General features: G+C 44.0%; 1 protein-coding gene across 1 annotated transcript; it reads right to left on the bottom strand.

Annotated features, from left to right (window-relative positions):
- Positions 1-305: 305 nt before the first annotated feature.
- Positions 306-13,542, bottom strand: LOC135819465 (sushi, von Willebrand factor type A, EGF and pentraxin domain-containing protein 1-like). The gene is made up of 8 exons (XM_065332681.1): positions 13,298-13,542; positions 12,337-12,522; positions 7,823-7,978; positions 6,955-7,125; positions 6,028-6,201; positions 5,437-5,604; positions 2,736-2,915; positions 306-2,015 (listed from the first exon to the last, which is right to left on the bottom strand). The coding sequence occupies exons 1-8, from the start codon at positions 13,428-13,430 to the stop codon at positions 1,351-1,353; spliced, it is 1,833 nt and encodes a 610-aa protein (XP_065188753.1). The 5' UTR covers positions 13,431-13,542; the 3' UTR covers positions 306-1,350.
- Positions 13,543-15,381: the final 1,839 nt, after the last annotated feature.

Raw genomic sequence — 15,381 nt, 5'->3', positions numbered from 1 at the left:
TTTGGGTAATTTGGTCGCTGTAGAGGAGATTGTGCCTCTTACGAAATACCCTACGGAGATAGTTCATACTAAGGTGAAAGTAAAGAACGGCCAGAGAGTTCGGAGAGTGTAAGGGTATGCAGCATCGAGCCGGGATGTTGGAGTGTTATTCCTGCCGAAATGGACTTGAAATTGGATTGGCCATTAAATTCATTTCTTCATTCATGGAAACTCAATCAAGCCTTTGCTGGAGAATAAATTCACAATCGCATGCGGAGTGTTGCTTCGGGAAGACCAGACTGTGTACCAGTTTGTACAAGTACCAGTAATTTTACTCATCATGATTCAATTTTCATAAGGAACACAAGCCATGGCTTTTTAACAATGGTAGCAGTGTCCGAGGATTAAATTGGAATAACATTGGATAATGTAGGTAAGATGACACTAGTCTCCTTAAGGGATGTTAGAACGGGATAAGCATAACAGATGACCTGAAGGGATTTGCAAAAATGTGTCGACGAAAGGTCGGAAAATCGTGAGAATAAAAATTGAGCAACTGAGTAGAATGACACCCTGTATACATGAAAGCACAATGTTCAGTGGGGTGCATAACACAACCGCTTTATTCCCATTGTGAGAAACGCAGTGAAATCAGGGTAGTCATGTGACACATTACGCGTACGAAACCAGCAGTTTTGATCATTTAGATAGAGATAGGCCAATGTGAAAGAAAGATGGCGGGTCTATGACAAGAACATCAGAAAAAAGATCAGCACAAATGCGATCCTCTCCAAAGCGCTGAAGATAGCAACATATTGCATAGCTTCATCATCATCATCATCATCATCACAAACCAATAGCCCTAAGGCGTCGGGGCGTCACGGAGCAAGTATGACCAAGCGAACGCCATAAAAATCGATCGAGTGCAGCAGCGAGCAGGGACTGCATAGCTTGCGTGTATCACAATCGGCTTAGCCACGGCATTTATCTCGAATTTGACCCGATTAAATTACCACAAGCTAATGCAGAAAAGGGATGGTACAAAAAAATTGAAAGCACGTGCTTCTCGGGATTATAGCAATGAACCTTTGTGTGCATTTTGGATTTTGTACTTTTTGATTTGCATACCTGAACCACTGGAGCCTAGGGCAGGCTAAACCCCTGGATGACGTAGAGAAATAACACAACACTGGTGTTAAGAAGATGCAAACGAGGAAACGGCGTGGCACACGTCGGTTGTGCATTGGACTATTCGGTAGTCAGTCAAATGTGTACAATTTAGCATTCATAAAACGGACAAGAAAATTTATAAGGTGATTGTCGGATTTTCTTCGTCTTCGCCATGCAGGGGTTTGGCCGCGAGTCACCAGCTCAAAGACCTCCTGGTTTCGAGCGAGCGCCATGAGATTGCCCTTTGGGTTTCTGTGGTTCAGGAAACTGGATAGCATCAATATCATCCAAGATGTCTGAATCCGTGGGAGCTGGCTTGGTGGTCTTCACTGCCGCGTACAAGTAGGCGTTAACGTCATCGTGCTGAACGAGAAAGTCGGCAGATGTTTTTGCAGCTGGGCTACCGACGTTAGTGTACACATCCACGTCGTGGCTCGCGGCTTGGAAGCGTGGAATTTCTGGCGCTGTCAACGATTCCTTAGGAGTGATCTGGGTGGTGTTGATGGCGCTGTGGTTGGAATATAACTGAGGATTAGTTTCCGCTTCTCCCAGGTGCTCATCATCATGACTGGCTTCTGCACTGCAAGAGTCACCTATTGTTCCATACTCACGGTCTTGATCTGCTGGAAGATTTTTGGCCGAACCTGGCGCGTTGACTTCAACTTTTGTTCTGCCGAGATTCTCCAGTGAAGTTCCGGAGTCTCCAGATATTGTAGCTTGACCGGCGTTGCGAGAACACGCCGTCAGACAGACAACGACAACGAGCAGAATGACCAGCAGAGCACCAAGCGCCCCCATTATTCCGATATACACACTCTCAGTAGTTGCTTGGCAATATGGGTTCGAAACAGTTGAAGATGTTGTTTCTGGAAAGCACAACAGAAGACATACAACATTTTGATAATATTGCACTGGCAGGGGAGGGGTGATAGACACACACTAAGTACGCAATCCTGCTAATACTCGGCTGCGAGAACGTTTTCAAACTTTCATGATAAAATCATTCAGCATTTTCCAAAGTCTATTCCGAAGGTCCCACCTGAAATTTGAATTGGTTGATTGCGGGTTTTGCGGCCATTTAAATTTGAAAATACCCAATACTGTAGACAGCAAGCTGTTTCGGCCATAAAGGCCTCATCAGTACAGCTACGAGCTAAATAGGCCGATATACCAGCCATGGTGCAAAGGAGGCACCACAGACATTAAGATAGCTCGTCGCTCTAGCGCCAGAGTGCTCAAACTACAAAAAGTAGCGGGCATTGCGCGATGCAGCAGCACTAGAGCAGCCTACTGAGAGTGCTCAAAGCCGAGGAGCAAAATTTGAAAATATATCCCAAACCGTTCACTAAACACAAAACAAGGTTCGGGAGGTCAGAAAAACTCCGGTACGAAAAGCTGACACTCATTCCAAGCGTGGCACAGGATGCAACCTCCTGTGAAAATTGCAGCATCCCAAGTTTTCCAACCCTATTTCAAGGCATATTGTGTCTATTCTTTGAACTCTTATTCGGGCCTTCCTGCATTTTCTTTCATTACATGTCTTTTTAGCTAATGGCAAATAGTGGGAAATCCATTATAGAATTTACCGTTGCACGTTTGACCATTGGTCGCCCAAGATCCATTCTTCTCGCACACCAGGGTTCGGTTTCCGTGAAGCTCGTACTTGGGATCACATATAACCGTGGCAAACGTACCAGCCGTTGCTTCGGTGTGCCCAACAATCACTGATCCATGGGGGACTGTGGGTAGAGCACCGCACGTCACAGCTGAAAGAACAACGAAAACTATAGTCAGGAATATTCGAGTAAGAAAATGGTACTTCTTTTTGAAGTAGTGTTCCAGAAGTACAATAAACATGGGCAATTAAATTGTGTTGTATATGACTTTCTTTACTGATTCCCTTAGCCTGAATCGAGGGAGTCTGAGTCTGGCCGTTTTTTCTATATTTCCTCTACACCTATAACCTCCCCTTTTGTTATATTTAGGCAAATGGTGTGCTTAGTATAGACCTTGGATCAACTACTCTGCGCAACAGAGCTTCCAGAGAGTATACGGAGAGAATGTGCCAGCAGCGTCTTGGGTGGCTACTCCCAGTCCTCTGGTGAACCTCAAAGTCTGAACTGTCACCACAAAGGTCAGCGTGCTATTTCTGGAATCGTTGGTGCCCTTACTATTATCACAATTACTCGAAGTATTTGTTTCCGTAGTACATATACGCGTATCGCTTACAGGTTGGTCATGGCAGCTTTAAACAGAGTGCTCGCGCTCAGTGCACAAACGTGAAAGGCAGTACACAGAAACTTTGCAATGCTAACAGTTGTGAAGATGTGACTAATGTTTATGGTTTTCATCAATCATCAGACAGCGGCGTTCACTAGTGAATTATCCACCAGCGAGCCCAGATGCCTAGTGCTGGTGTAGAATTTGCAATATTGCTTCCCGCGGTCAATCCTGCACCAGATATGGCTGTTGTGAGGTGTGAGACAGAACCCTTATTAATACGTCAATTACTGAAAGTACCTATTTCCGTAGTACATACACGCGTATTGATTATAGATTGGTCAAGGCAGCTTAAAGCAGAGTGCTCGAGTCAGAGTGCTCGATGCACAAATGTGAAAGAAAGAGTTTGGACTTCAAGACCTCTGCTGCTAAGTCTCAGAGGTCCGGAAGCCCAAACTCATTCTTCGTTCAAAAGCCACTACTAATACTAGGTGGTCTAGCGTGCCTCAAAATGTAGTTGATTAAGCTCGAGAGTTTATAGCCAGGACAGCCAAGTTTCGATTGAAACCAGATCAATCAGCATTCTACTACTGGCTTGGCAACCCCAGCTCCTCACATGCTAATGGGCTCATCCACTCTGGCACAGCGGCGGAAGGATATCTTGTCTCTGTCGGGAGTTGGATTGTCACCCATTTCAGCGCCATTCATTTCCGCTGCTGTACATTTCACCGCCCTCATGCCAGCGCCACTTTTACCTATCGAATCTCACCTCAGCGCAATCTCAACTCAGCGCAACCATTTAAGTGCGATACCTACTACAGCACAGATTTGGATTCAGATTCGGCTCACTTCAAATGCACCCTTGTTTCTCCACCGTGTAATGGACAGGATATTTAGGCGAATGCAAGAGTACGTGCTGAAACGACCAGCGTGAGGACTATTTACGAGCAAGAATCCATTAACTGGGCAGGCAAAAATGCCCCCGTTTTCCCGCCTTTCACTAGCTAGACACGACCCTTTACCGTTGTGGGAGAGAAGGACAAACAATCATGTCGAGGGATGGCACAATCGATTCGCGGCAGTTGTCGGCAAGTAATTTAGTTTCATCCAAATTTGTGGCGTCTCCTAGAGGCGCTGCAAAAGGAGCAGGCCACGACGCAAACGTTGCTCCAACAAATAGCAGCAGGCCAGCAAACCCATCGAGTCCTTCGCAAATATAAGGAACTAAACGCCCACATTGAAACCTTACAACGCTGGCTCAATGAAGGCGACGCTACGCCAAGGGAATTCCTTTTTGGTGTTGGACATAATTTAATGCATTGAAATGTGAAAATCTGTATTAATTTTGAATTACGTCGAAATGAGTTTTGTCACTTTGTGTGCTTTACATAGGGATCATGCTAAAATGAGCCTGCGCTCAGATGAGATTGTTCCATGTGAGTGTGGTGGAGGTTGGGGTTCGCGATCGTGAGCGCGTTGGAAAGAGCCAAGGGGTTAAGGGTTTCGCTGAAGTGGGGGCATACCGGGAGTTGATCCAGCCTTCCTGGCTTTATTCCACATGCTCACGGCGCCTCACCTACAGCCGCTTTCTAGGCTGTCATCTTTATGTCAGATGCCTGGCGGGCAGCCAATTATCAGTTTCATCTTTAACACACCTATTCACTGCATGTTAGCTCTTCTGTTACCTCGCATTGTGGATTCGCGTTGCTTAGTTTTTGCGGTTATTTCCATTAGTTATTCACTGCATGGACTGGCGCTATTCGCACGTTTTGGACATTATGGGATTTTACTCCTTTCACAACGAGAACCTGTATGCTTAAAACAGCTGATTGGCTGACAACGCTTTTTGAATATATCCAGAAAAACTCGGAGTTGCACTCATGATACTGGTGTTAATAAGATAGAAAGACTGTCCGCTTACTAAGCGAATGTAGGAGAGAATTTTGAATGAGTGAAGAACAGGCGGAAAGCCGCTGTCACGTCTCTTACAAGGGTAGGTGACGAGAGTGTAGAAACAACACAAGAATGTATTCTGGTTATCAAAGGAAACAGATAAAGGGCACTTACGTGTACAATGTGGAAAAGGTGTCCACAAGTCTGGAGCGCTGCACTCGATTGTTGCGTTGCCTTCCAAATTGTAGCCATCTTCGCAGCCAACATAGTGCAATTCACCTGTTGTAGCTTGTATTCCTGATATGTTGCTGTTCGGTATGGTGGGAGCAGCGCATGAATCACCTGTAGTGTAGTAGGTTTATGCAGATGGAGAAAGAAGGATTGTGTTACAGTTATGATTTTGAGAGTGTGTGTGTGTGTGTGTGTGTGCGTTTGTATGTGTGTGTGTGTGTGTGTGTGTGTGTGTGTGTGTGTGTGTGTGTGTGTGTGCTTGGGAGAGGGAAGTAGCCGAACAAAACCGCAACATCTGCCACCGCTCCTGCAACCTGATCCCCTGACGGAGGATGCCTTAATATGGTTACCCGAATTTAGTCTTCCGGAAATCGGTCTCCTTTTACAACTTTCCGTCAAACTTATAAAATCGGCGATATAATCGCTCTCGTTCTATGCTGTATGCTTGTGCGTGTATATAGATGTATGTCAGCAGTGTATGTGTATACATGCTCGCGTCTGTGTTTCGTTGGATATGTTTCACTTTGAGCTTACCTTTGCATGTGGAGTTACTCTTCCAAGTGCCAGACACCTCACAGGTGGCTATACCAGAGCCAGCCATAGAGAAACCCTTATTGCATAAAACCCTAGCTTGTTCGTTGATGACACCTTCAGCTGGTAGAAGATGCCCATTTTCAATGACAACTGTCGATGAATTGCACACGAGTTCTGTAAAGAATGAAGAAAACAATTCAATGTGACAAGGAAAATGATCTGGATCTAATCTTTTGCAATCTGTTGTTTGAAATGAGCACAAGTTTAATTCTGGTCTTGGCATTTTTTTAAATTCTCCGTTTACATAGTTTGAATGAAAACTCTTTAAGAAAGTGGTAGACATCGCGCAACTGCTTTGTACAATTTAATAAAGGGGTTTGTCAACTGACAACCGCTCTATTTATTTGCAATTTACTCTTGGCGCATGCGCTGGATAAAATTATTTCATTAGTGATGTCGAAAAATGAATGAAAACTATTAGTCATATGTAAGATAGCACTTCGATGGGATCGTGGAGAACTGCAACATTCATGTCATGGAATTGTCTGGCAGCATTGAAGGTTTTATTGTCAGATACCTATTAACTTGTGGGGGTGGTATTATTCGAATCGGCTTAAATTATTAGCACTATATACTAAACAGAAGCAAACACCAAGCAGTAAAGGTAGTTGAAAGGAAAGGAGAGAAATATATTAGCTAACTCGGTTTGGCGTAAGTGCCATTCCAGCCTACACCACTTACTACTTGAAACACATCCCCAGTCTTTCTATTATGGTCTTGCACCAACTAGCGATGAACTTACAACTTTACGATAGTAAAAACAGTGGGTCCAGTGTTTTTAAAGGCATTATGCCTCGTTTTGATTTCCAGTATAAATAAAGTATAAAACAACAACAAAAATGTACGTTCCTCATAGTTAGAACTTACTTTTACACGAAACAATCCTTTTTGATATCGTTGCGGAAACACAGGTGTAGTTGGCTGAAGTGTGAAGTCGATAGCCGGCATTGCAGAAAAGCTCTCGAACTGCCAGCCCGTCACCCCCTTCTTTTATGTACCCATTATCAAGAGTCGAAGCAGCACACTTCCCGGAATATGCTGAAGGCACACACAGACACGATCATGAAAATTGATAGTGTGCGCAATAATTTATAGGACAGAGCGTGTAAATGGTGAGGTACTTGTCTACAAGTAGACTACAGGCTGGTTTTAAGCAGTTTAAAATTCAAAACTAAATTTAACGTTTTCATGGATATATCAGTGGCCCGCAGTCGGAGGGCAGATATCTTAAAACATAGAGAAACGCCAAAAGACAGGGTAAAACATAATTTGAACAAGACCACCACCTGTAAAAGAAAGCCTACACACAACCTTCTTTTATCCATTTCATCTCCTTGTGATCGGGTTTTCGGGCAGTGCATTGTACTGTTGATCAACCGAAGTACACTGCTGGCACCTGAAATCCGACCACTGAGCTGTGCGCTCACAACGCAATGACCGAACATGGGATCATAAAACTACGAAATTGAGACCGTTAGAATGTGCTCAGCGGGTCGGATTTCAGTTGCCTGCAATGTAAGATAAATTGAATACAATAAAAACCAGTCACTCACGTAGGCTGCTATGATTCAGTTCCTCCCGTCGGTTGACTGGTATATCGGCTTGCTGCCCGTACAATACTGGATTCAAAGTGTCCTCTGAGTTGTTGCGATTAGGCATGGGCGCAAGTATGTGTGTTACTATTATGTGTACATGTGTATAGAGTCGAAGTGAACTTATCGTTTTCAGAACTTACCTGTGCAGTTCGGAAGTTGGGTTGTGTTCGTGTCCCTTGAACAATAGACCATGTCTGGTCCAACCCGGGTAAAACCATCAAAGCAAACCGGTTGGAACATTGGCGGCGCTCCCATCATTTGGCCATTTAGGATTCCTGGTGCTTGGCAATTTAGCGCTGGGAGAAGAAAATAATGATAATTATTTATGTAGGGCACTCAGTACGTGTTAGCTTGACTTTTGAAAACGTAGTGAAAGGTTGTGATGTAAATATTACCAGTTGTAGAAGAGAGAAGGCCTCGATAGGATGGGATTCAGGTCATACCGAGACAATATTCCATAATATAATTGAAATGCAGAATAGAAACTAGGCGTTTTTGTACAAAAGAGAAAGGACCCAGGAACTACAAGTTACGCTGTACTATCCACTAACACCACCAGTTACTAAACAAACCGCTCATGCGATTACATTGCACGGCACTAATCGAGAGTGCGCACGTCGGGGGCCGCGCCGTAGCGTGTGTTATGTCGAGGTTTATGTTATGTAGAATTATGTGGTGTAGAACAAAATTAGTATAGGAGTGATGCCGTTTCGGCGCAGGATTTGATTTTTTACTTACTAGCGAGGTTTATGTAAAAGTGAGAGTTGTTATATCGAGAGCAGACCTGTAGTAGTATGTCAATGGTACTGACATTCTATAGCTAGCTGGCAAACGATGTGCTAGAGCTGTTAGCCAGTTAGTTGCAGAACGTTAAAACCGTCGGTCAGTGTCGTGCAGTGTTTATCGGATGTGCTGATTGTTTAGTAACTAGTAACTCGTGGTGTTTGTGGACAGTATACGTAACTTGTAGTTCCTTGGTCTTTCTCTTTTGTATAAATCAATCATTGGCCCTCCATCCAAGTCCATTACTGCACACTTGATGAGCCTTCTTTATCAATACGGCGAAACGATTGTCGTGTGAAACTGCTGCTTGTTACCGCTGCTTAATGTCCATCTAAAGTGTCAAATTTTTTAAGTGTCAAAGTAGAAGTACAGTGCTGATTAATTCCCGTAGCTATGCCGAAGGCGTTACTTCAGTAACGTCTGGCGCTAGCCAGGGTCCACACAGCTTTAATTCCCGTAGCTATGCAGAAGACGTTACTTCAGTAACGTCTGGCGCTAGCCAGGGTCCACACAGCTTTAATTTGGTGTTTGTTTGTTTGTTTGTTTGTTTGTGTCACGGCTGGAGCTATCCCGTATCTGTCCCGTATCTGTCCCGTATCTGTGACTACAAAGGCTCTACAGGATTGTACATAACAGCTGTCCACAATATTTGCGGGCTCCTGTATCTGTCCCGTACCGTACCAATATTCGTCGTATTATGGATACAACTCCCTGATGTAGAGGGAGATTTGGAAAGAAATAGGGAGACGAAGAGGAAATTAAATTAGAATAGACGCCGATTAGGTGATAGGATGCGTCAGCATAAACATACTTTGGAAGAGAGATCCCGTCGTCTCCAAAATAAGCGTGAACGAGCGATTCAGTGCCGGTCACAGGAAACGTCGGAAGAGAGATCCCGTCGACTCCAGAACGCCCGTGATCGGTAGAGTCCGGCGGTACCAGGCAACGTCAGGACAGACATCCCTTTGAGTCCAGAACGCCCGTGATCGGCAGAGTCTAAGCCGATCCCAGGAAACGTCAGGACAGACATCTCGTCGAGTCCAGAACGTCCGTGATCGGCAGAGTCAGCGCCGGTCCCAGTAAACGTCAGGACAGACATCCCGTCGACGCGCAGAAAAACTAAATCTGCAGCCTCTTTTGCCGTCGAACAGGATACGTTTTATATAGGAGACTGTGAATTTATGTAATGTCCAAATTTCGACGTGAGCAGCAGGTCACTCGCGTTGATTTTTCGACGTGCGAGCCAAATAACGCGAGCTGAACTTTCGCGTCGCAGACATCCCGTCGACGCGCAGAAAAACTAAATCTGCAGCCTCTTTTGCCGTCGAACAGGATACGTATTTTAGGAGACTGTAAAGTTATGTGATGTGCTCCACAGGCAACCATGCATTCGGCGTCGTCATTGGCTCAACAGGTCAATGCACATGTATTACTACAAAAAGGCCAGAAAATCCGATCACTGTATTAAAATCAACTAATGTTCGCTAGCGATTTAATTTCGCTGATTTCGCTGCTTGGTACCAACCGGCCAAAGTAAATCGCAGGCCAACGTTTGTCATATAGGCAAATGATGCATGATTGAGCAATGGATGCATGTGAGAGCAAAAATACCGATCGATTTCAAATTTGACGTGAAACTGCGCGTCACGTCGGAAATAACGTGCATCTTAACCTCTCTAATAGAGAGGTTTCTATTTCTCATCGGCCAAAATTTGTTGATTTACAATATAAGGAGATAAAAAGAAAAGAAGGAGCAAAACAAAAGTAGATGATTATTAGAGAAATAACAATCCGCAATAAATTCTGCAAATGCTTTTGCCTAACTCATAAGCAAACCGATTGAAACGTTTTTGCAATACAGTGATGTGGCCAATCAACGAAAAAGACATTCCCATCAGTTCTTATAACATGTACGATGAGCTAGGCAAAAAAGCATAAAAGCATAGCGCAGGGCCCTGAGCTTCCAAGCTCTCTCGTTTGGTATTTGTGTGATTGTTTGTTTGTGTCACGCCTGGCGCTATCCGTATCTGACGGCAAAAAGGCATAGGGACGTTATAATTTTTCAATTCTCCTATTTTTTCAGGCATATGCTGGGATTCGAACCCGCACTATCGCCCTACATGCATTCCCCCATACACTTCGCATTCCTACCCGTTCTTCCAAGTTGCTTCACGTTATGATCTTGCGCTCGAAAGCCCTATTTGAATATTGCGGGCAGCTGTATGTGGCCAGCTGTGTTTGATGGTACGGTACGGTACGGGAGACGGTGTCGTATTACCCTCGATCGTACCTGTCCCGTACCTATCCCCTACCGTGCCATCAAAGACGGCTGGCCACAATGCATATTCAAATACTAGTAGGACTTTCAAATGCAAGATCCCAATGTGAAGCAACTTGGAAGAATTAGTATGTATGCGAAGTGTATCGGGGGATGCATGCAGGGCGCGCGATAGTGCGGGTTCGAATCCCAGGTTATGTCTTTAAAAAAAGGGAATTTTTGTAAGAATTTTTAACATTCCTATGCTTTTTTTGTCTAGGTCATCAAGGCAAAAAAGCATAGCGTAGGGCCCTGAGCTTCCAAGCTCTCTCGTTGAGGCGTTCGGTTTTTCATGATTTTTGTTCGCATAGCTTCCCTTTTATTGATCTTCGCATCTTCTGAGCCACACAACTTGTGTGGAATGTTGCTTTGCGTTCTTGAATCATGGTTTGACCATATTGTCCAATGGTCTTGCCATTATCGTGGTCGACATACTACTACAGGTCTGCTCTCGATATAACAACTCTCACTTGTACATAAACCTCGCTAGTAAGTAAAAAAATCAAATCCTGCGCCGAAACGGCATCACTCCTATACTAATTTTGTTCTACTCAACATAATCCTACATAACATAAACCTCGACATAACACACGCTACGGCGCGGTCCCAGACGTGCGCACTCTCGATACAACGTAGAATCATGTGCGCGGTAAGATCAAGCGTAGCTAGCCAGTTTAGTCCTATTGTGCATGTATTCTGCGGCATTGATGGTATCTGGTGTCGATGGTGGTACAGTGTGTATATTGTTTGCATGGCTAGACCTGCCTTGTAATACCCTTCATTTTGAGGTACATCTTGTATTTTACATACGGGTTTCTACATAACATAACTCTCGATATAACATAGTTTTTGCGTGATCCCAGAGATTAAGCTTGACAAATGCTGCTACCCGCGGTCAAGCTTCAGCTGCTCTGAACCTACCCAGAGCTACGTCTCGTTATGGCGTGAATGCTATTTCATTTTTGGCAGCAGACAGATGGAACATGCTTCCACCTGGATGTCGTCAAGCTAAGCCCCTTTCTGCATTTGTCACAAGCACCAAGTCATTCCTAGGGTTTCCAGTAAAAAGGCAACGCCTGTTGGGAGTTCCCTAGTAAAATAATAAATTCTTCTACTACTACTACGTTATATGGAGAGTAGACCTGTACTTCGAAGTACTTATCTAATGTTCTTGTTTTGTTCTTGTTGTTTACTTTACTTCGCCGATTCTAACGCGCAAGTTGCCCAATAACAAAAAAGCGTTTTCATGTGCATATTAACATTGCGTTTTGGGTGATTGATGATTAGGTAATTACATCACCTTTCTCACACGAATCGAATACAGGGCACAGCGGCTGTTCCAAAACTTACAGTGCGATTTCACATACGATGATCAAAATGTGTCCTAAAGCGCAGCATTTTTTCGACTGACAGGAGTGCATTCTACTAGAACTGGACGCCAATGCAGTAGTGGTCTGGTGGTGGGCGTTGTGTAATTATTATACTGGTACAGGCATGAGATAGTGCAGAACAACCAACCTTCTCACATACGAATTGAAAGATTTTACATCTTACCTTGGCAATTTCCTTTGGCTTTATCCCAATTGCCCAGTGTGTTACAGTCACCGTAGCTTGCACCAGTATTCCTATAGCCCGCATTACAGTCATACAGGGCTTGAGAGGGAAAGATGACGCCAGATGGATATGTGACTAGTCCGTTACTCAGCGTCAAGTTCTTCAGACATTGCTTGCCGCCGATTCCTGAAAAAAATAACACATGTAACTATTTTTTACAGGCGGCGAGGTGACAACAATTTTTAAGATGGCAATGAACAGAATAAGGCATTTATCGAACTAGCTTTCGCACACCGCTCATCAGGAAGCTTCGTTGTACTAATTTACAAATTGAAACACATACCACTATAAAGGATCAATAATGACATTATAACACCTAAACAATGTCAAAAAAAGTATCACAAGGTATTCTTGAACGATACCATGTGCGTCAAAGGTAACAATCGAACATTCCAAGTGGATAAAATTCAAGTATAAAACAACACTTATGACACAATTCTGGCCGAGCACGGCCAGATATAGTTACTTTTATGTCCATCAAAACCGTACATTTCAATAAAACCTTCGTTACATTTCGCTTCAGCTGATTCTGTTCATTGCCATCTTAACATGTAACTTAGCTATAATTATCCTACCTTAGTTTCAGGACTTGTTTGCACATTGCATAGCAGGTTATATCGAGAATGTGGGATTGGGGGCGGGGGGGGGGGGGGGGGGGGGTAATGATACTGATATAATAGTTTTAAAGGCACATACGCGTGGGTTGCGGGGTGCCATGGTGTGCAAATTCTTTAGTATGAATCTATTTCATGTCGTTCCTGGCCGATGCAAGCTCATTATGGAACTGTTGAACAATTTGATGAAAAAACCTATTCCCTGCAATCCTTTCTGACTTGATGACGCTGAGAGTAACTTAAAAAGGGAGAAGATCTAGCAATTTAAAAAAACACTCTGGCCGTACTTGCTTCATAACGAGATGATTGGCAGATAACTATGGCCGAAGTCGAACACAGTGAAGAGTTTGGAGTGCATCCCGTGGAACTGTATGCTCCAAGATTGGTCTGAAGCCTGCTGTTGATGTGGCTCAAATACATTGAAACACACAGTTCTTTTCCAGATGTACTAACAATCGGATATTTGTTCCTTGTATTTGTGCATATATTGCTAGCAGCTGCCTTGCTGTTCACACGCGACCAGTCCTGTGAGCTGATCAAGTAATCCCCAGCAGCGTTGTTACAGTTGAAATACACTGTAGAAACACAATAATAATGGAATGTTTTAATGGAGTCGATTGTGCACGTTTGAAAAAGACAGCAGGTAGAAATGCATGGCGTAACCACCAGTCAGGGGCATGCGTGTTGATTCATGGACTCAACACCATTAACACTTTCAGTGCCAAGGACGAGATAACTCGTCCTACAGACCCCCACGCGATTGGCCAAGGACGAGATATCTCGTCCTCGTAGTGCGCACGTTACATTGCAGTGCATAGACCAGTGTACAAACTATCGTGACTCTGTGAAACATAAACGCATCGCGACAATCAATACACCGTTGGAAAGGTCTTGAGCTCATCTTTCCGTGGTTATAACGTTCGTCGCGATGGGATAAAGAATCACTGAGCGGCGACATGATGAACACCAAAATCACGGGCCGGAGCGAACACGAATTTTTTTGTTCAGTGCATAAACCAGTGTACAAACTATCGTAACTCTGTGAAACCTAACCGCATCGCGACAATCAATACACCGTTGGAAAGGTTTTGAGCTCATCTTTCGTTGCGATGGGATAAAGAATCACTGAGCGGCGACAGGATGAACACCAAAATCACGGGCCGGCGCGAACAGGCAATAGCAATAACGACATTGATCATGGCGAAAATTACGAAGAATGCAACACCAAAGATGACAACACAAAGTACATGCACATTAAAACCAAGGGAAGCACCACAAGCCGACGGACTGGCCTTATCTTTGATGACGGCATTGGATTGGCAAGGGATTAGAACAAGCGTCGACTGCGAAGTCGACATAAACCAATACAACACAACTTTTTACCACCAAACAGTGCTGCATTGATGTACAGAAAAGCCACTTGAAATCAAAAGCATGTTTTCATTGATAAACTCGGATGGTGAGCCAATTTAATTATGGTGGGGAACAGTTAGTCATAACACATAACATCTCGTCCTTCTCCTGCTTACATTGAGATCATTCATATACTTTGTCTTCAGGTGCACAAGAGAAAGCTACGAGTAGTGGATACTTAAGATTCATGAGCCCTGCATACAAAACTACGTGTACATGTATCAGACAAGAAATAGTTGAGGCATCGTTGCTTACGTGCATATTTCATGGCCTGCAGTTCTGTGATGAGAATAGCCAGTCCAACGAAGACCAGGATTGCAAGCAGCCTCAATGCCATATTGTCGCGGTTCACAATTCGGACAAGCTGTAACTGTAACAGTGCTTCTTGGACTAGGCTTGAAATCTTCAAACAATACAAGTAACAGGAAACATGGTACTTAGTCAGAAATTCCATATACATATAACCCAAAGGCAAGAATCCCTAACGCAATGCACTACATCACAGCGTGTTAAGGGAGGCATATTTGTTGGTTTATGCTATCTACACATTTGACCAAGACCAGAAATCGGCTTTAGCCCGGTGTGAAAAAACCTGGTTTTCCTTTGATGCAGGTTTGTCTTCTTATTACACTCTGTACGTTGACAATGTGATGTACGGTGGTGGAGAGCGGTTGCATTTTTTGGTGCTCCGCTCTCTTGGTGCACATCGGTAGCACAGAAAGTAATGGCAACCTACTGTGCGTGTTTTATTCTTGTGGAGTAGTGGGCGAGCGGTGCTCGGGTGATCCTTTTGTTTCATGAAGAAAGTTTTGAGAGAGCCGGTCCACGAAACGGTCAGCAAAGAAGTTCAAGGAAACCAACCAAAAAAGGGACGGAAAACTCACGATCGTATCAGTTTGGGACATGGAATGTTCGAACTCTGCGAGAGCTGGGCAAGCTACATCTTTTGCTGAAGGAA

Source organism: Sycon ciliatum, chromosome 6 (genome assembly GCF_964019385.1).
Source record: "Sycon ciliatum chromosome 6, ocSycCili1.1, whole genome shotgun sequence".
In the NCBI taxonomy this organism is placed as follows: Eukaryota; Metazoa; Porifera; class Calcarea; order Leucosolenida; family Sycettidae; genus Sycon; species Sycon ciliatum.
This window is presented reverse-complemented; position numbering and strand designations above follow the sequence as displayed.